Below are 21,932 nucleotides of genomic sequence, written 5' to 3' on the forward strand. Positions count from 1 at the left end.
TGGCTACCGTGTAAGTTATATACCGCCCTCTTTTGGCTGGAGGTTATTCGTCAAACTTAGTCTGTTTGTACTTTAGAACGATTCTCTTATCATTTAGTGTGTGACAAAACGAGGCGGCGGCTAGACCATTTCTACCCACATGCCATTGATGTTTATGTTTTGTCGGCGGGGTGATCTGAAATTGCAACAACCTATTTTTTTATTTCTTCTAGTTTCACGTTTTGTTTCAAAGATGTTTACTGATGAGGTGCTTGACGGAGTTGAGTTTCAATCTTCATGGAGACGACAGAGGTATAACTATTTAGTTATTATGCTGATTTTATCCAAGAACCAAGCCAAAAGTTGTATTTTTGTAATGTCAAAAAAGTATAATCCGGAAGGCGTCGGATCGAATCCCACTCTATATTCAATTTGTCTTTATAAAAGATGTTAAATTTGCTTCTGGATAAAGAATATTAATTTGGGTTTTTCCCAAACACCGATGTGTTTTAATAGCACTGTATACTCGGTACTTTCCCGAGTCCTGTGGAAAAATAATAATATCACACTCACACTCACAGGCATGTTACTCGAGTGGGATTTGAACCCACAGCCCTTGCAATTTTAGAGCAGTGGCTTACCAACTAGACTACCGAGGTTGCCCGGTAGCTAGAGGCAGTTTGAATAATGATTTTGTTTTGATTTTAAAAAACTTGTTACTTATCAATATATTTAAATTTATAACCATTAATATATGATAACTTTCTGTTTTTAAATTCTTAATCCCTGTTAATAGGTCAACAAAGTCCCACAGCTCCCAAACGAGTGAAATCCTTACCAATGATGGCGATTCACAAACTGTACGGAAAAAAGATGTGAAGGTATAATAATCAAAGCGCAGATGTTGAATGTGTTCATAGAGAATAGCGCTCCAAACTAGACTCGGTAAACTGTTTTTAAAAAAATTCATTCCGACCAATATTGACAAAATTTCGACAAAAAAGGAGTACACCGCTCCAGTTACTGGGTCTAACTCAAAACTTTGACGCCATGTTTGCTCAGAACACCCAGCTGTCGAACAACTATTTCACCATTAACGCGATCACTGCATCGTTTCCGTACCAAGCTGCACTAGTATACATTAAACATGGATGAATATCTGTTGCCTGTTTGTCTGAGATTCGGGTATTCAACTTCTATTTTTAGCATGTGCAGAGTGCTATTGTCTTAGTATAGCTGTTACTTTGATGATAATAATAATAATGCTTTACTTTGATAGTAAAGCATTCTTAGTAATAAGCACTTCCTCTGAAAAGAGCTCATGGAGCTTTCATAAGGAGGAAAAACAAATTAGGACTGGATTGCAGGAGTATGCTTACAGAACAATTGATGTGTTAAGTTTTTCTTGATATATGGTTTTATTTGTGTTCTAAATTGAAGTCCTATTTAAAGGAACATTACAGAATTGGTTTTTGCTAACCAAACAGTTGCTGGCAGTGTAAGCACTTTATGTAATCTACCCTAAACATACACTGACAAACCTGTCAAAGTTTGAGATCGGCCATCTGGGTCACGAGAGAATAGTGAAAAACCGATTACAAATTTTGCATTGCATCGATGCCAAAATAAAAATGAATAAAACGCTCACTGAGCGATAAACTCCAAACGCGAAATTAGATAATTTATTTCTCATCAAATAAGACATTTCAGACAGAAATATTTCAAGGGAAGTTTTATACTATCATCATCATTATGCCGTGTAAGTTTTATGTAAATCTGTGATCTTCACGATTTTTGTTTCTTACCAATTCTGTAACCTTCCATTACATAATTACGTTTTGTTTTTTCAAAGGTCCAAACTGACCCTGAGAAAGAGAAAAAGTTTGAACTTATTGACGACAAATCTGAGGTGAGTATTTAGGCTATATAAATTGTTTCGTCAAATAATATGGAATAATATAGGCCTTTAAAGAAACTTTGTTAATTTTACGTCTATAGGTTGAAACATTTGAGTGACTTTTCCCACTTGTTTTAATTTAAATATAAATTGTTTTTTTCACCAATTTATTTTATGTAAAATTTGTTATTACTACTTGGGAAACAAAGATGAAATAAAATCCACAGATAATAAGGTAGGACTCCAATCTTTATGCCTTAACTCTCACTAAGAGAGTCCAGGTGTCATTCCAAACATTCTGAAGCTGGCATTGCTATGTAAAAGTTGTGTGCTCACTCCTCACTCTATAAAAGACTGACGAAAAAGGTATCTCTGTAGCAGTTAGCGCATAATAAATGTTAAAGCAGAAGATTTTTTTACAAATTATTTTGCAGGCTTTGAAAGATTTCATCAAAAAGGTCACGCCAGAAATCTGTAAGATGTTGGATCGAAATTCAAGAAGTCATGCTTTTGATGGTAAGTCTGTTAGATTTCTTAGTTAGATCTTGGATTATGTCTTTTAAAGCCATTGGACACTTTCGGTAAACAGTATTGTCCAAGGCCCACACTTCGTGTATCACAACTTCTATATAAAATAACACACCTGTGAAAATTTAGGCTCAATTGGTCATCGGAGTTGGGAGAAAATAATGGGAAAACACACCCTTGTTTCTGCACGTTTCGCCGTGTCATGACATGTGTTTAAAATAAATCCGTAATTCTCAATATCGAGAATTGATATTGTTTTAATGTTTTCTCAAAAAGTAAAGTATTTCATGGAATAATATTTCAAGAGAAGTCTTTCACCATTACCTTCTGTAAACCCTGTAAGTTATTTGTAAATCTGTGAACTTTTTTCTTTTTTTTTGTTCCGAAAGTGTCCAATGGCTTTAAGATGTATGATTCTGACCTTTTATTGCAACTTGATTACCCCTAACCTTTGAGGTCATTGATCGCATTTAAAGAGAAGTAACTTCCTCCACTTCTGAAAGTCTTAGGCTGGTTTTAAGATTCTGATAAAGTTTATGCACCTTTTGTAATAGATTGTTATGGGTGGTGTATCAAAGATATTCATTACTTCACTCAATTCCACTTGATCGACATGATCATGTGTCGTGTCATGGCCTAGCAGTTGAGAGCACCGGATTCAACTTTGGTGCTTCTGATCAGCAGAGTGTGGGTTCCAGTACCGGTCGTTGCACTTGTGTCTTTAAGTAAGACACTTAAGCAAGATTGCTTTGTAAAGTTTGGGAGGTAGTTCTTTCTGCTCTAACAGCCAGGCTTCTGATGGATGATACCCAAATCTACATCCATATGGACTGTAAAGGGGGTTACTCTTACAATATAATACAATACAATAATCTTTATTAGATCCCAAAAAGGATAATTCAAATACTTGCATACAGTAAAGACTTTGACACATCAAATACTCGCATACAGTAAAGACTTTGACACATTAAAAACATTAAAAAAACAGACAATGGCTATATACAATTACAAGAAAAACCACAAAAAAAGCGATAAGAAAAATACTGGAAACTGGGCGACAAATTTATAATTATCAGTAATAAAATTGAGATAAGAAAAATACTGGAGACTGGGCGATAATTAATAATTAACGTTCAAAATTGTGATTGCGGTGTGTTATTGCACGAGGGATAAAGGAGGATCGGTAGTCATTTGTCTTTGAAGTGACATGGATGCAAAAACTTCTCCAACCTGCTCTGATTTTTCTTGATGCTAGGTTACAAAGTGAACTGGGAAGAAGACACAGTGTCTGTAACGTGCCTTCGTAAACTCACACATGCCCCGCTGAAGGGTGAGCTTCAGTGTACCAGACTGGCTTGGAATTCCACCGGGTCGTCATTAGCTGTTGCCTATGGAAGGCTGGACCATCAAGACTGGTGCAAACATAAAGTGAGTTGCAGTCTTGCTACCATGGGCTGCGAGCCATATATAGATACCTCTCCAGGTCTGGAATTTAGCATTGGACCGCATGCCAGAGGCCAGTGGTTTTAGTGTTGGGCTAGTAAACTTATGACCAAACAAGTCCGGCAGTCTTGTGGGTTTTGTTTTTTTCATTTTAAAAGTAACACCTCATTGCATTTTCAGTACAAATATCTATTACATACATCTTCTATTAGTGCTTGTTCCAAAAGCAGCTTCAATGTGAAACTGTGTAGATAGTGGGGTTCTCGTTTTGATACCAGTCTTGTAACAAATTCTCTGGTCCAGTAAAGTTTTGAACTACAAGCCCTGCAGTCTTTTGGATTTTTTCCACAAATTCCAGCACTGCCCATTAAAGCCATTATACACTTTTGGTAAACAGTATTGTCCAAGTCAAATAACAGGAAAAGCCACTCTTGTTTCTGCACGTTTCGCCGTGTCATGACATGTGTTTAAAATAAATCTTTAATTCTCGCCATCGAGAATTGATATTGTTTTCATGTTTTCTCAAAAAGTAAAGCATTTCATAGAATAATATTTCAAGAGAAGTCTTTCACCATTATCTTCTGTAAACCCTGTAAGTTATTTGTAAATCTGTGAACTTTTTTTTTCTTTTCTGTACCGAAAGTGTATAATGGCTTTAAAACGAATTTATATTATTTGATACACAGAAATCTAAAATTGTAGTGAAATTTAAAAAACAAAAGAGTTCCAATGAAAACACCTTGTAGAAATTACAGATACTCTGGCTGGTATAGTGCCCTCTCTTGGGTCAAACACGGTCATTTCGTATTTCTTCATGATGTCTGTTTTGTGAATAAACATGAATATTATTTTTGTACAGGGATCTCTATGTGTATGGAATGTTGACCTGAGACGAATGAATACAGAGAAGGCTGACACAGTCGTTGACGTAAATGTGAGTTTAAACAAAAAAAAATCTCTTTCCTTTTTATTGTAAAGAGTCACAAAAGCGATATTTATGACCCTTTCCCCCAAAAAATGTTGATCGTGTTTCAGGGCCCAATTTCATAAGACCTGTAAGCATAAAACGTGCTAAGCACAAAAAAATCTTGCTTAACGGAAACAGGTTACCTGAGGACCTTAATAAGCATTACTTTCCGCTTGAACAATGTTATGAAATTGGGCCCTGGTTTTCAAGAGTTGACATCTATGATTTTCTAGCTTTATTGTTTGGTATTATCTAAGAAAAGTAGGATTTGAAACTTTGCATGGTGGAAATAAGATATAGAAGAGTTTGCGGTAACACCATGTAATGACCATCTCTAAATGAGTTGGGGTAGTTCTGAAAGAAGACGATCAGAGCATACTGATCGAAATGTCGAGTTAAACCAACGGTTCTTTTCAGAACCACCCTGAACTCATTTACATGGTGTTACCGCAAACTCTTCTATATATATATTATCGAAGAAGAAATTTTACTTGTTATTATAGTTGTTGATTAGTTTTGTGCCAGTAGGTTAGTCTTGCAGCTAACTGGCTTTTCCTTATTTAGCTAGAATCCTTAATCTGTGTTTTATATTTATGACCAGAGCTGCTTGATGTGCATAGCTTACCATCCGGAGAAACCTTCTGCACTGGTTGGAGGAAACTTCAATGGTGAGTTAAGATCATCTCTAAATGCTGCAAAGTCTTTGATTCTCTCCTCAGACTGCATTGTTTTAAAGTGAAGTTTTGAGCTTTGGTTGGCTGAGTGGTTTAACGGACTCAAGGCTCTGGTGTTTCTGACCAGCGGAGTGTAGGTTTGAGTCCCATGCCTGTATGCTTTGTTTTTGAAAGGGCAAGGGCACCAAGGTTTTTTCTCTTTTTTTTTAAGAGGACAACGTAAACTGGAGCATTTCAAGGGCACCAAGGCAATGACCAGGGGCCATGTAGGTAATCGTCTTTGTTGGCTCCGTGAAGTATCAGGCCTTGAGTCCCCATCTGACCACTTGTGTCCTTAAGCAAGACACTCTAAAACCATTTTTTCTTCATCCTTCGGATGGGATGTAAAGCTGTAGGTCCCATGTGTTGTTTATAAAAGTACCTAAAAGCAGACTGCCTAAAAGAACCCAGTTATACTAATCGTGAATGTTTGTGAATTTGTTCTAAATTTTAGGGGAGGTTTTGTTGTGGGATTTGAACCGAGAGGACGATAGTCTAATTGCTAGCTCAGGTATCGGAGACGACTCACATCGGGAGCCCGTGTCAGAGGTCATGTGGCTCAGGGATCCCAACAAACCTAAGAAATACAATGTAAGTTTTTAAGGCTGTGTGTCATCATCATCATCCTTGTGCGTTGTTTCTTGTGCAATATTTGTTTCTGCCTTTTGTAATTTTTGATATTTGTGGTGCGTTTTAATCTTTTGCGAGTAATGTACTTTCTTCTTTTTGGAGAGTAATAAAGTTTATTATGTCTTATGTCTTAGGTTGAGTTCATCCAGTGAAAGATGTAGCCCTCATGAAGATGCCATTCATTTCTATTTATTGCAGTTCTGGTCCATTTTGTTCCTGCATTAACCCTGATCTTTTGAATGATCTTGTGTTTTTACCTAAATGTTTTATATTTGTTATAGATGTTCTATTTTTGTTTCAATTAATGTTTTTTTTTAGGACAAGCTAGAGAGGAGAGTCTCTAGGCAGAAACTTTGTTTCTTTGAGGCAATCATTCGGGCTCCAGCTGTCTCTTTTTCCTTTCTGTTGTATCTTTTATTGTTATTCACCAATGAGCATTATTGTATTTATTTATCTGGCCGATAAATGAAATAAATATAATTTTATCTTCTTCCTTCATTTGACAGGGTTGAGTTTTACATTGGACCACAGGCCTTAGGCCTGCCGTCGATTTCTTAAAGAGTTAGGACTCGTCTGATCTCAAGTTAGGACGAGTAACCTCGTCCTAAGTCATAAGATTAATCCTAAGTTAGGAAGAGTTTTGTAAAATCGACGGCAGTACTTTTAGTGTGCGGCCAGTAAACTATGACTTGACAAGTCCAAGTCTTGTGTTTGTTATTGAATAATAATACCTCACTGTGAAATATCTTGAACTAAAACAAATTATATTCAAATGTTGACTTTGAGTCTTGTAAAACACTTTTAAAATTTTAATTAGTAATGAAATATATTATTATTACTATTTTGATTTTTGATTTTTTATGAAATATACTTAAAAGTAGAATAACAAACAGATGAGATGTATTTTCCCTGGATCTTGTCAAAATAAAAACAATATCAGGAAGGTTGTTCTCACTTGATTCTAACATGTTGAACTACATTTTGAATCTATATAATATTCTTATAGATTTGTCACAATTTTGAAACCTTCCTGACCATTGAAACATTTGATGAAAAGGGGTGTTAAGAGTTTATATTTGAAACAGTTGCTAGTAGGCTTACTTGTTGTGGTAAATGGTAATTTAATAATAATAATAACAATAATAATAATAAAACGGTATTTATGTAGCGCAATATGAATTGGCATTCCTCAAAGCACTTAACAGCAAAATGAAAAGCATTACGAGAAAACAAAAACTTATCTACTTCCCCAAATAGAGCCCCAAACAAATAATTATAGAATTTAATAGTTAAAATGAAAAGGTTTGATGTCGTTCATTTGTACAAATTTGTTTTATAATGTTTCATACCAGAATTTAATGCCCAGTAATAGATATAGATTTACATATAATTGCTTGTTTCTGTCGATCATCTGAACAAGCCAGCCAGCAAAACTGTGCTTCTGATACCTGATTGTGATTGAATGGTTTAGAATTTTAGCATAGAGGCGTCTGTCTCCTGACAAAGGTCAAAACTTTACTGATGCCAGCAGAGAAAGGCCTATGTAAGAAGTAACAATTAGTTCTCTGTTGGCGGGACAAACGTATCCCCATACTTTTGTTTGGGCACTGGCCTGGTGACCAGTCTTTTTTCTTCGTCTGTTTCTTCCACTCTGTACTTTTTAACATGTGTTCTGCGCCTCTGGTCATGTTGTATGTAAGGGGCGCAATATAAATTTTAAATATTATTATTATAATTATTATTATTGAATGGTTTAGATTGTGAGTGTCAGCAACGATGGTCAGATCCTGGTCTGGAGAGTGAATGCCAGGAAGGGGGCGTTGGAGCTGACCGAGGGCTTCTTACTTCTAGCCAGCTGTCTTCCTGCGACGGTGGGTCGTGCTAAGGCTAAAGGAGAAGGAGAAATGGGAGGTAAGTCTGTAGACTACCTTAAGCCGTGTTCCCCGCTTTTTCTTCCACTGCTACAAGGAAAGTTACCATGACTGGCTTTGGTGTACATCTACCGTGCGTTCCCACCTGACTTATATTCTGCTACATTTGCATGGCATTTAAAGGTGTGACATTCGTTAGCACCAGGTGCTAATGTAATGGTAAATAATAATAATTAATTGCATTGTATCTTATATTATATAAAGGGTTTTTAAATGTGTAGTTTTTAAAATCTTATTTAGAAATAGTTTAATTATGAAGACTATATGAATTAATTGAGTGTTGCTTAAATAATGCAAAAATTGCATCTGGGATGAAGATTTTTTATTGTAGTTTTTATCCTGCACCATTAAGCATTGTATACTTTTCCCAACACCTTCTTAGAAAATATCCACAGGTATACCACTTGGGTGGGATTCAAACCAACTTCCCCCTGCCAATCTATAGCAGATGTCTGACCACTAGATATTGTTGTATTTTGTTTCAGTGAACAGCATCTCCTATTTATCAGACGATCAGAGTTTGTTCGTCATTGGTTCAGAGTCCGGCGGAGTCTTCAAATGTTCCATGACATCAACGACTCCTGTGCCCACAAGTGAGTCCTTTGTTCTACCACTACTCAGATATATTTGCCAATCTTTTTGTTTACTAGTAGAGTCATTCTTTGAAACGTACTTCATCAATTAAAGGCATTGGACACTATTGGTAATTGTCAAAGACCAGTCTTCTCACTTGTTGTATCTCAACATATACATAAAATAACACACCTGTGAAAATTTGAGCTCAATCGGTCAATGAACTTCCGAGATAATGAAAGAAAAAACACCCTTGTCACAGGAAGTTGTGTGCGTTTAGATGGTTGATTTCGAGACCTCAATTTCTAAACTTGAGGTCTCGAAATCAAATTCGTGGCAAATTACTTCTCTCTCGAAAACTATGGCACTTCAGAGGGAGCCATTTCTCACAATGTTTTATACCATCAACCTCTCCCGATTACATTACTGGTCACCAAGAAAGGTTTTATGCTAATAATTATTTTGAGTGATAACCAATAGTGTCCACTGCCTTTAACAATCATGAAAACTTACCTGGTGAATTGCTCTGCAGCTGTTGATTGTACATAAAACATTTTCAGACACAATACAGAAAGGTTTGTTGTAACACTATGAACATGAGTAGTGTTTGAAACTGTGCATGGTGGCAATACAATCTAGTAAGGTTTTCAAATGTTTTCAAGTATATGGTGTTTCTGCGTTTCTGACTAGATTGTGTCTCCACCATGCAAAGGTTCAAATCCTGTTCATATACATGGTGTGTCTGCAAAACTTACTAGATTGTATCTCCACCATGCAAAGTTTCTTATCCTACTCATGTACATGGTGTAACTGCAAAACTTACTAGATTGTATCTCCACCATGCAAAGTTTCTTATCCTACTCATGTACATGGTGTAACTGCAAAACTTACTAGATTGTATTTCCACCATGCAAAGTTTCAAATCCTACTCATGTACATGGTGTTACTGCAAACCTTACTAGATTGTATCACCACCATGCAAAGTTTCAAATCCTACTCATATACATGGTGTTACTGTAAACCTTACAAGATTGTATCTTCACCATGCAAAGTTTCAAATCCTACCCATGTACACGGTTATACTACAAACCTAACTAGATTGTATCTCCACCATGCAAAGTTTCAAATCCTACTCGTGTACATGGTTTTACTGCAAAACTTACCAGATTGTATCTCCACCATGCAAAGTTTCAAATCCTACCCATGTACATGGTTATACTACAAACCTAACTAGATTGTATCTCCACCATGCAAAGTTTCAAATCCTACCCATGTACATGGTGTTACTGCAAACCTTACTAGATTGTATCTCCACCATGCAAAGTTTCAAATCCTACTCATGTACATGGTGTTACTGCAAACCATACTAGATTGTATCTCCACCATGCAAAGTTTCAAATCCTACCCATGTACATGGTGTTAATGCAAACCTTACTAGATTGTATCTCCACCATGCAAAGTTTCAAATCCTACCCATGTACACGGTTATACTACAAACCTAACTAGATTGTATCTCCACCATGCAAAGTTTCAAATCCTACCCATGTACATGGTTATACTGCAAACCTTACTAGATTGTATCTCCACCATGCAAAGGTTAAATCCTACTCATTTTTACATGGTGTTCACTGCAAACCTTAGTTTTTAGATACTCTAGATCCAATGATGTTTTTCTCGTACCCACAGCTGAGACATTACGATCGGTACCCCTGCATTCACCGGTTATCTTTGCCTTCCAACCCCATCATGGGCCTGTGCATTCTGTTGAATGCTCTCCCTATCATCGCAACCTGTTCCTAACGTGTGGGATGGATATGTCGGCTCAGATCTACAGCATGCTTGAGGTAAGGGTCGAGTTTGTGTCCCAACAAATTTTCCTTTTTGTAAAAACTTCCTAAATAAAAAATGAAAAATTACGACACTTTTTCTTCACAGGGTCTGGGTACTTTTTGCAGGACACAATGTCCACAGATTTACATTTAACTGACACGGTTTGAAGATAATGATGGTAGACAGCTTCCCTTAAAATATTACTCACTGAGGTGCTGTAGCTTTTGAGAAATGAGTAAAACAAGTCACGCAAATTATTTTAGCATGTAAAACGATTTTCGTGAAATTGTTTTACTCATTTCTCAAAAACTACAGCACCTCAGCAAGAAAGTTTTTAATGAAAGCCTTCTAATATCATTATCTTCAAACTGTGTAGGTTTAATGTAAATCTTTGAACATTGTGTTTTGTATTACAAAAAGTAACCCCAATCCTTTAAGAAGTACTCTTGTTTCTATAATTCCATCTAACACCATCTCCTTTTTTCCTCATCCGTAGTCAAAAAGCATAATCTCAATCGAGCCATCATCAGGGTATCTCTTCTCCGCTCGTTGGTCCCCAGTGCGCCCTCTAGTGTTTGCAATAACGACAGGAGAAGGAAAACTCCTAATCTACGATTTGAAAAGTAGTCGTATTACGCCAGTCCAAGTTATCGAGGCCAGTCCGAAGAAGAGTGCAGTCTACTCATTAGAATTTAACCACAAGTAAGAAATGTTGACATTTTAAAAAAAATTGTAAATCTTTGAAACTGCAAATGAATTGGTTAGATTTGTTTTGTTCTCGCACTTATGTAGTTAAGATGATTTCATAAATGCTTATGGCTCGATGAACAGGGGATGGCCTGATACTCCTTGTCAGGGCACCTGTTAAAATTTAAAGGGGCACCAAGGCAATAACCAGGATCCAATTTCATAGATTTTCTTCAGTAGAAAGTATTGCTTAACAATTTTTTGCTTAGCAGAAATGAGCAGGTTACCAGTCACAAATTGTACGCAGGTAATGCTAGTTAGGTTTCACTGGTAACCTTACTCTGGTAAGCATATTTTTGTTGAGCTACTTTTTCTGTTTTAGCAGATCTATGAAATTGGGCCCAGGGGTATGGAGTAGGTAGGAGGCAATATACGTTTATCACTCTGTTACAATCATTGTCAGGTTTCATGAATACCAAATGGCAAAAATAGTTCTAATTTCACTAAAGGCTAAATAATATTAATAGGTCAATTCTGAACATTCATTAAAACATTATTTCTTGGTATTTGTTTTGTTCTTTACAGAAAGCCAACTTTGGCAACAGGAGACGCAGATGGTATTGTGTTGATATGGCAGCTGAGTGATGAGTTATCAAAACAAGGCGCCAGAGAAATTGAAACACTCGCTGATGTTGCTAACTCAGCCATGGATTGAGTAATTTTCCCTCTATCGAGTGTCTTACTTTGTGTTTTGGTCAATAACCGAGTGACTATCGCTCAACTGGTAGTGTCTTACTTTGTGTTTTGGCCATGGACCTAGTCACTACCGCTCAACTGGTAATGTCTTACTTTGTGTTTCGACTATGGTTTAAGTCACTGTCGCTGAAATGAGTGTCTCACTTTATGTTTCGACCATGGAACGAGTAACTGTCACTCAACTGAGTGTCTTACTTTGTGTCTGGGCCATGGACCGAGTCACTGTTGCTCAACTAGAAGTGTCTTACTCTGTGGCTCATCCATGGACCTAGTCAATGTCGCTCAACCGAGTGTCTTATTTTGTGTTTCGGCCACGGATCAGGTCACTGTTGCTCACCAGCGTGTCATACTCTGTGGCTCGGCCATGGAGTAGGTCAATGTCGCTCAACTGAGTCAGTGTTTTACTTTGTGTTTCAACCATGGACCGAGGTTATTCCGCTCAACTTAGGGTCTGGGCCATGGACCTAGTCACTGGCCCGCAACTGGCAGTGTCTGACTTTGTGTTTGGGCCATGGCCCGAGTCACTGTCGCTCAACTGAGCGTCTTACTCGTGTTTCAACCATAGACCGAGTCACTATAGACCTTTTCAAAAGTGGCTTAGGATTTCGCTCAGGCTCTGTCTTCTTGTATGAAGCCTTGTGCAATTGTCAAAACAACCACTAGCCTGAGCCCAATCTGGAGCCAAAGCCGTGGATTCAAATAGGGCCTATCTCACATTTGAGTGACTTACTTTGTGTTTCGAACATTGGAACATTGCTCATCCTTGGATATATTTGTTTGAAGTGGAATAGTATATATTGTAAATAAGAAAATCAGAAGATGTAAATTATATTTATACTTTTTGAGTTGTTTATTCAAAATGAGCATACCAACAATTGTATTAGAAATGTATGAGAAATATTACATTGTCACCTTGATTGTACAGTACAGTAACATTGATCTCTGCAAAAGTATTTTCAGGAAAATATTTTCACTGTTGCACTCTTAAACATTCATTGTTTGTATAAACATTATTTTTGTCGTGTCATATTTTCACATGTACTTTATCTTTTTAAAATAATACATTCTTAATTGTGATTTATGTCCTAAATTGAGAGTTTATAAAACATTAATTGCTCACTCAAATAAAAAGGTAAATAAAATTTCAGTTCATTTTAATATTGGTTTTAAGTTTCAACCGTTTTGTGTCTTATTTTCATGGTTTGTCAATTTTCACCAACATAAAATATCTACACAAAGTATGGCAAGGTCAACTTCTGCAAAGTTTTGACAAATGTTTTTTCCACTGCCATCATCTCAGCTTTGTTATTTATCGGGCATCCAGTCTTTCAGGTGTAGAGTAACAAACATTTCTTTTTGATAAACAAATAATTTTGACACCACTCTTTATCAATAAACTCCATTTACTAGGAGCTCCAAAATATGCAAAAGCAAGTTGATGAAATCCATAGAATCTGCACTAACGTTCGTTAGGTCTGAGCTGATGGTATTATAAAGTTGACATTAGAATGTTCCACATTTTATTTCTCCATCCCATTTCAGCAAGTCAATCAGTCTAATTTCGCTGCAATAGCTCTTCGTGATTAGCATCCTTTGTTTAGTTAGGGACACATAGTTCAAATTTTCTTTATTTATTGCATATAATATTCTTCCTACTTTAGTCTGGTTTCCCACTTTTTGCCCTTGTGAAATATTCAGAAAAATTGCACGATAATGGAAAAATAAACCAAAATCCATAAACAAGTGTTTTTCATGAAAGTTTATTGTTACTTTTTGCCAAATAAATATTCTGGACACATACTCTTCAATAAATGAGATCCAAAATATGACACTCCTACAATCTGCGCTAACGACTTTTAGTCCTGAACTGTTGGTGTTATAAAGTTGACATTAGAATGTTCAATATTTATTTCTCTGTCCTTCACCTGTCTATCAGTCCAATTCCACTGGGATTATTTCCTCTTCATGATCAGCATCCATTGTTCTATTTCCTCTCGTTCCATTGAGTAACATTTCTAGTTTGTTGAATCGTAAATCAACGTGGTCTTGTAGAAGCTCAAGTTGACGATCAAGCCTTCCCATAATCCTCTTCTCCATTTCACCAACGTATCCCATAAGTCTTTGCTCCACTTCGACCATTCCATTTCTGTATGTTGATTTCTCCGATTGGCTGTAAAATCAAATAATCAGAAATCAATGACCATCTTAAGTTCGTTAGCAACAAACTTTTTTTTATTTTACTTTTGGTGACTGTTAATTAGGCATTCTGAACCTAACATAACCAGCTTTTTTGTTTTGCTTTTTTTCCCAAAATTATAAGAAAAAATTCACCAAACAAAATGTATCTTGCTGTTTTGTGCTGTATTTGTAAATCACAAAATCAATAGTATTTCTTGAGTAATAATGCCCTCTCATGATTACAACATGTAAATTATGGTTTGTACATTTGACTCTTTTTTTGAGCACATAGAATAGATTGTACATGTGCGATAATAGTACTTTTGGAGTACATAAAACAGATGGGCATGTATGACCTTGGCACTGAACCAAAATCATATACTACCCAGTGCAAGTAATCAAATCACAATACTTCAAAAGAAATAAGTTAGTGTGTTTTTTTATCACAAGTTCGAGCTTTAATTTTAATTTTTAATCAGACTACAGGTAGACAGTCTTTGTACTTGGATTGAAACTTTGTACAACAACAATTCTAAAAACATGGTACTAGTATTTTGTTTTCCTCACTTTGTATTGTCTGGAGTGTTTGAATGCTCCTGGTTTAATCGCCTTTCCGCCCCACTTTGTCTCTCCACAGTCTGCCTGTCTGCTGCCCTCATTTTACTGACGTCTCTGCACATAGTCCGCAAAGCATTCAACATCTGTGGCTCATCTCCACTCTCCCTTTCTACTCCATTATTCTCAGCCGAACTCCCCAAACTGAAAGACGACATCAGTTTGGAAATACTGTTCATGGTATGTAGGTGATCAGTTGGAAGTGCATCAGCGTTTTCTGAGCTTGATTGCGATTGGTTGTTGGGTGTTGTATCATCATTAACGTTCTGATCCGTGACGACGCGACCTCCAGTGGTGGCGGGGGTTTGTGCGGTTTGTTGCTGGAGCATAGATGCCTTAGAGAAGAGGGACATCATGCCCGCCATGTTGGATGCTAGTGAAGCCCTCGGGTCATTTGAAGAGGAGGATAATCTTGTTGCAGCTGCTTGTTGGAAGTCTTCAAGAACTGATGCCTGGTTCTGGGACAGGAGCATATACAGCCATAAGAAAAAAACAATAACTGACAAATGACATCATGTCCATAACTGGCCTGTATATTTGTATTTGAAAGGGCAAGGGCACCAAGGCATTTTCTCCCTGGTAAAGGGCACCCTGTGAAGAAGTTTCTACTGGAGCATTTCAAGGGCACCAAGGCAGGGGGCATGGAGGTTAGTGCCATCTTTGCCTCCGTGAAGTATCAGGCCAGGCATAGGGTGTTCGTAAAACATTTAGATCATTAATTTACCTTCTGGTATTGTTCAACACTCGTCATAAGTTCCTGTACATTGGCAGGCACCGGCTGAGGCAATGTTGACATGATCTCCCTGACCTTTGACATATCAATGCCTTGACCTCCGACCCCACAAGATCTTCTCTCCGTCCTCATGGTGGTCACTGTCAGCTGGACAAGGGTCAGTTGGCACTTCTCCGTCAATGAAATAAACTGTTTGAAAGAAGCAAGAATTTACAAGAAATATTTTAGTATCAAACACAGAGTGGATAGACTGCGAAAGTTTTGGCGCATATTCAATTTTTTCTGAACAAGTTTGGTCCAAACTTCATTGAGTTTATTCTGTTTCTTCAAATATATTAGTTTGCCATCTTACCTTAAGCCTACAGCGTGGAAATGGACTGTCAACTGCTAGATGAGCCACATATGTCACAACATCCTGCTCTCTGTCCCCTTCCGTGTCGTCTTGCCTCTCTCCCTTGGCCGTGGCGCAATAACCATCCAGGTCATCATACAGTTCAACATGGCGGGCATTGCTAATGACTGCCAGTGACCTGATTAAAGTGCAGGAGTCACAAGTAAGACGAAGCTCACAGGCAGGGATGTTGTCATCGTTGGTTGAGGGAGGCGGGACTAATTTAATGCTATGTGTGTTTGAGGATGACTCTTCAGTGCTGGAAAAGTTGGAGAAATGAAAAAAACAGTGTGTCACGCAACTTTGAATTTACCTTAATGTTAGAAACGTCTGGTTTGATTTTGGCAACACTTTCGTTTACAACCATGTGTTTAGGTGGCCAACCGTGCACAAGAATTACAGGGTTTGACTTTGTATATATATTCCAGGTTGACATAGTCTATCTATCATTCAAAACCACAGTTGATGATATTGATTGGTCAGACAGTAGGAGGGTTGACTTGTCTGTGTAACTATGCATTCACAACATGAACTCTTATTGCAGGCTGACATAATCGTCCAAAACCACAGTTGATGATATTGAACGGTCAGACAGTAGGAGGGTTGACTGTTTTGTGTGACTACGCATTTACCCCGTAATATCATTTTGCAGGCTGGCATAGTTTATCTCTTATTCAAAACCGCAGTAGATGATACTGAATGGTCAGACAGTGGGAAGGTTGACTGTACACAGTACACAGTCAACCCTCCCACTGTGTGTAGATGCATTTACCATGATATCATATTGTATGCTGACATAGTTCAAAACTGCATTTGGATTTTAAATGGTCAGACAGTAACCAAAAAAGGTTATGAAATATGAAACACTAAACTCCCTGATTGTGTTGAAAACGGTAGACTTTAAAAGGTAATCAGTAGTTTCAACAACAGTACATGACCTTGCATACTTTTCAATCATTTGAGGTCATGCAAGGTCACAGCTACTGGTTACTCTTTAGAGGTCCAACATTAATAACGAGTACATACCTCTCATCTTCGTGAACATGACGTACTATACTGTTAACATCATACGGTCCTTGAACATTCCACAGTGATGACAGACTCACTTTCTGATATTGCTCCATTTGATGTTCGTTAACCACAAGTTCCTGAAATAAATTTTTATAGTTAAAAACAAAAAGCTGTTATCAGGCATGATAGTGGATATGGCCTGACAATTTGGCTACTAGCAGAGTCTTTCTCTTTTAACCTTCGATAAACTCTGCTAGGGTCGAACCTCAGGCCATTAACTAATTTTTCTGTCGAATTCTTAGTACGTCCTTTTGGTTGGTAAGCAGTTTGCAACAGCCAATTCTACTTTCTCAGGCTGGCAAATTCAGAATTCACATCTTTCCCATTTCAATGAATCCTCTTTGGACTAGAATTTGACATTAAGGCTTATTTTACACCAAATTATACGCTCAATTGACCGTAATTTAACTTAGACTCTAAGTTAGAGGGGGATAAAGCGATGGCCGGATGCGGTGCAGAAATTTAGCCATTGAGTTTACATTTGAAAAGGCAACCCAGCAACTTAGTTCTGTACTCCGTTTGTTTTCCCTCGAAAAAGTTGACAACTGTGGTCGTCGCGCTAGAGTATGACCGTGGCAGATGTCAAACTTTTAAGAGAAAAACGAAATACAGTGCCCCAGTTATTACTGCAACCCAGGGCCCAGTTTCATAAGACAATTAAGCAGAACATTTTCTTTTGGCTGACAAGAATGACTGAGGAGGTACCACCACTAGTCACTGCAATGGTAGGTTCTCTGGTACTCCTAGAACTATGAGGTTTCGTACTGCTATCTTCTCTCGTAGTGGGAGACGATAGCTGAACAAAACCTCAGCAGGAGTAGTTCTCTGCTATCCCTGTTTTTGCTAACGCAAGTTTTTGTGTTCACCATACCAGGTTTTAAAAAAATTGGCAAGCATAACAATTTTCTAATCATATTGCTTTGCAGAAATAGATTCCAACCAAAATACATACCATACAGTTTATACATCGTCATTGCTACGACTGGTATCCCACTAAATTCTTGCTTAGCAAAGATATTTGCTGGCAGAAATCAGCTTAACTTAAACAGCGAATGGATTGGGTCATAATTAAAAAAGTAACATTACAAATAAATCGGTGTTTTAAATTGTTTTTAAATAAAATTGAGTAAATCTGCTAACGTTTTATACACGTTTGTCTATCTTATATGTTTTATTGTAAATGAGGACCGAAGGATTGAAGAATGCATAACATACATTTGATATTTTTACATGCCTGTATTTTTGTATGTTTTACTCAAACAGAGTCCACAAAAAATGATAAAATCAATGACTTCTACTACTTACAATTTTTACAACAGTCAACACACCACCCCACACACACAGCTTCTGTATTTAGTCTGGTTTCCTAATCTTTCATTTAGTGTTCCAGTGTAGAGGACGACCAGGAGCATTTTGCTTGGTGTCAAAGGTCAAGTTATGTTTACGTAGTCTTTGCTTCAGACGTGTATCAAGTGACTTAGTGGCACACTTTTGGTCGTTCATTTGTGTTAACCATAGAGGGAGCTAGCTACCACTGTCCCGTCTTCATCATACAGACATTTCTTCATAATGTTGAAGCATAGCAGTTCACATCGGCCCAATTACATAGAGCATGTATTGAATCAAACTTGCTTAGCAGCGACAAAAATATTGAAATAAATTTACACTGTGATTGGCGCCCCTACCCCACTAAATGTTTGCATAAAAGATATTTTTCAAGCAGTTCTGCTTGACAGCTTTACTGATTTGTGGCTGGCCACTCGGAGTTTGCATTTCGGATGCTTTAGGCCTACTGAGGGCCTACCTTTTGCTGATCTAGCTGCTTACAATTCGAAAAGTCATGGAAAATTTGTTAACTTTCGATAATTTGACAAAATAAAACGTGCTTTCGCCATCACACCAAATTAAAAAAAATTACCGTTCTCGAATAAAGTGGACGCCCTTGTTTGTAATAATCTTGGCCTCTTTGTCATTCCCCTGTATATACCTGTGTCTCCTTGTCACTGAACTTGTTACAAGAAACTCTCATCGAAAGATTGTTCTGTCGCCATCTGTCGGCCCTATATGGCGTCTAATATAAAACCTGAATAATAGCGACGAACTTTAGAACTTAGGCCCAATTATCCAATTTGGATACACACTGAAGTAGCCTTGCTCAAGGCAGTCGAATTATTCACTCCGAAAAAAGACCGCCGCTGTATAAAAATCCACCCGTATTCACTGTGCGTAACATCGCACGACACGATGCCCCCGTACACTATCCGCATGCGGAGGCCGTGCGCATGCGGTTATAGTGGTACGAGTGCGGATGACTTGTGTGCACAGTATTCGTACGATGTGACAGTGTGTATACGGGTGGGTCATGCGGTGTGATCGCACGCACCACGCACAGGGTATACGGATGGGTTTACAGCGGCGCCTTTTCGGAGCGAATAATGCGACTGCCTTGAGCAAGGCTAACACTGAAGCCACACCCCTACCTTAAAAAATAATATAGCGAGGTGTGGCGGTTTCAGTCTTCCGGCGTGTTCAGTTTTCCGGGTGACGTAGCCAGACAAAAATACCGCCGCGAGTACCTTGGCAAGTACTGTAGTTCAGTGAAATAAAAAAATAACTAAACAAATAAAATAAAATAAAAAACGGTAACAAATAAATTTAATAAACTAAACCAGAATAATAAAAAATTCTTCTGATTCTCTGACGCTCGTTCGGTATAAATACAGGATAATTTGCTTGGTCTTCACACCAAATTCTCTCATACGATCCACGCGTTCGCCGCTCGTTGTACTCGTCGTGGACGCCGCCATGACAGCTACCGGAGAGTAACACGGATGACTCAACTAAAATGACGGCACTAAAAATGGACTACTTTCGCTTGCTATGCGCAGGCATCGCATGACGTAATGTTACCGTATTTGGTCATTCGGAAAACTGAACACGGCGGAAAGTTGAAACCGCCACACTGTGCCCCCTAAATATTACGCCACTATTGTCAATTGGCTCGTAACCTTGATTTGATTTGTGCTTAGCTACTTTTCGGCTCGGCCCAAACCCATCTGGAGGAGATTGATAGGCGTGCAAAGCACCCCCTCCCTCCCCATCGATCCATTCAGCAAAGGCCTTGATATACTCACGCGATCTTCTTAAAACCTTCGGGAAAAAATGAAATTACCTTTTGACACTGTTTATCGATACGCTTTATTGTGCCTCCGGCATCATTGACGTAGGGAAGCCCTTGTTGTCAATTATAATCGTGATGTCGCATTGATAGCAAATTAACAACGTTCTTGAAACTAATTAATATAATTACTTTTAATATGTCCTTCAGTTTCAACTCCTATCATCTTGTCAAGATGATATTTCAGCCTTGCTGACAAAAACACAAAAACATTATTAAAGCCGTATTGAGTCCTTCAAAAGTTTTATCATTATGCACTACATCTTTTAATATGATCTTCCCGTCAAGTGAACTCGGCGAACTCTCACAAGGGGATATCAAAGCTGGCAACAGCCAATCTCTCTCTACAAACATAAGTTTTTCATAAAACATTCTTTCCAAAAAGTATAGCAAAAAAATAAGCGGCAGAAGATGGATTCCGAAGGGGGAAAGGGTTACTCTTTAGTGCTATTCACACGACAGTAATTTAACTGGGGTCCCTTGCTGAACTTAGGCATGGTTGTAAAATGTAGCAATGTTTGACAAGATTTTGCGTGAGAAATTGGACATCAGAACAATATTGTTGTCCATTCCACACGAGGTACGTTTTGTAAAATTTTAAAACCGTGCTAAAATTTAGCAAGGGACCCTTGCTAAATTGCTCTCGTGTGAAAGAGGCTTTATACATGTAGACCAAACTAAAGAGATTGTGAGGCTGTAGAAGAAAACATATAGACAGGTAAACTACAAACTGTTTTCTCCTGAAGACTAGCAGAGCTGTTCGAAACGTCGAGACAGGCTTTTTTTTCAAAGCCAACATTCCCTCAAAAGGGGGATGTACCCGCAAGTTCACTATTGTTTGTAGTTTATATGGCTTATTATTTACACTATGCAAAGCTTCAAACATGAATGAGACTAACATGTAACGAAAAACAACACAAAACAGACCCATTCGCAGTGAGACAAAATATTAAGTATAAATGATAGGAGCTGGAATGACAATAATGAAACAGAGCTATGCCACATATTATAATGGGAGGGGAGGGGGCCTCGTGATAGTATAAAACATTGTGAGAAACGGCTCCCTCTGAAGTAACGTAGTTTCCGAGAAAGAGGTAGGTAGTTTTCACTCAATTAAAAAAAGAGTTCAGGCCCGAAGCCTTTTGTTATAGGCATCTGCTGGTGGAATCATACAAATTTGTGCAACAAGGGTGTTTTTTTCTTCTTCCATTATTCTCTTTCGCAACTTTCGCAACTTCGAGATGACCAGTGAGTTCGAATGTTCACAGATTTGTTATTTAAGCATGTTGGGATACACCAAGTGAGAATACTGGTCTTTGACAATATACCAAAGGTGTCCAGTGTCTTTAATTACATAGGACAATCCTCAGTGATTGGATGACTCGGGTTTTCCCGTTGTGATGGAAACCTTCTATATGACTTACTCCTCCGTGGTATAAATTGGAGATTGCCTGCAACAATTCAATCAGCTCAATACACACACAAGACTGTGGCCGGTGTGGACAGAGCAAATCTCCACTTCAACAATGGTCAAAGGACACAAGAGTTGTTCTGTTATTTCGTTATTTTGTTATGAAACCTTGAGTTGATGAAATTTGTGTGATTAACTGATAGTATCATCGGAATGAATTTATTCAATAGATCTAATTAAATCCAAGGCACTCATTATCCTTCAACTTTTACTTAGGGAAGATTGGTGATGATTGAATATTGTGCCTGAGTTAACATCAAGGAGAAAGTGATATGTGAGAGCACTGAGTTGCTTTTTACAAGGACGTTTGCGTCTCTGATTGGCAATGAGATGAATTCAATGCCAAGCCTGGACCCAATTT

The 21,932-nt window shown here is 37.8% G+C and overlaps 2 protein-coding genes across 2 annotated transcripts; one reads left to right on the top strand and one right to left on the bottom strand.

The window, feature by feature from the left end:
• The first annotated feature begins 150 nt into the window (after window positions 1-150).
• LOC139940930 (cytoplasmic dynein 2 intermediate chain 2-like) lies at window positions 151-11,904 on the top strand. The gene is made up of 13 exons (XM_071937331.1): window positions 151-291; window positions 776-860; window positions 1,832-1,888; window positions 2,311-2,392; window positions 3,660-3,832; window positions 4,707-4,781; window positions 5,416-5,482; window positions 5,982-6,118; window positions 7,915-8,068; window positions 8,574-8,681; window positions 10,348-10,505; window positions 10,988-11,193; window positions 11,764-11,904. Exons 1-13 carry the CDS (start codon window positions 155-157, stop codon window positions 11,891-11,893), a joined length of 1,569 nt encoding a protein of 522 aa, XP_071793432.1. The 5' UTR covers window positions 151-154; the 3' UTR covers window positions 11,894-11,904.
• A 1,954-nt stretch (window positions 11,905-13,858) lies between these two features.
• Window positions 13,859-18,261, bottom strand: LOC139940931 (uncharacterized). The gene is made up of 6 exons (XM_071937332.1): window positions 18,228-18,261; window positions 16,878-16,999; window positions 15,813-16,110; window positions 15,452-15,649; window positions 14,680-15,185; window positions 13,859-14,104 (listed from the first exon to the last, which is right to left on the bottom strand). The coding sequence occupies exons 2-6, from the start codon at window positions 16,973-16,975 to the stop codon at window positions 13,867-13,869; spliced, it is 1,338 nt and encodes a 445-aa protein (XP_071793433.1). The 5' UTR covers window positions 16,976-16,999; window positions 18,228-18,261; the 3' UTR covers window positions 13,859-13,866.
• Between the last annotated feature and the right edge of the window lie 3,671 nt (window positions 18,262-21,932).

The sequence above is a fragment of the Asterias amurensis genome, chromosome 8, assembly GCF_032118995.1.
Source record: "Asterias amurensis chromosome 8, ASM3211899v1".
NCBI classification, from domain to species: Eukaryota; Metazoa; Echinodermata; class Asteroidea; order Forcipulatida; family Asteriidae; genus Asterias; species Asterias amurensis.

Coding starts and splice junctions, on each gene's coding strand:
- LOC139940930 (XM_071937331.1), top strand. CDS start 155: ATGTTTTGTCGGCGGGGTGATCTGAAATTGCAACAACCTATTTTTTTA. Junction 8,069..8,573: donor AGGAGAAGGAGAAATGGGAG/GTAAGTCTGTAG, acceptor ATTTTGTTTCAG/TGAACAGCATCTCCTATTTA. Junction 10,506..10,987: donor AGATCTACAGCATGCTTGAG/GTAAGGGTCGAG, acceptor CCTCATCCGTAG/TCAAAAAGCATAATCTCAAT.
- LOC139940931 (XM_071937332.1), bottom strand. CDS start 16,975: ATGGAGCAATATCAGAAAGTGAGTCTGTCATCACTGTGGAATGTTCAA. Junction 16,111..16,877: donor CATGTTCACGAAGATGAGAG/GTATGTACTCGT, acceptor CAACTTTTCCAG/CACTGAAGAGTCATCCTCAA. Junction 15,186..15,451: donor GTGTTGAACAATACCAGAAG/GTAAATTAATGA, acceptor CTCCTGTCCCAG/AACCAGGCATCAGTTCTTGA.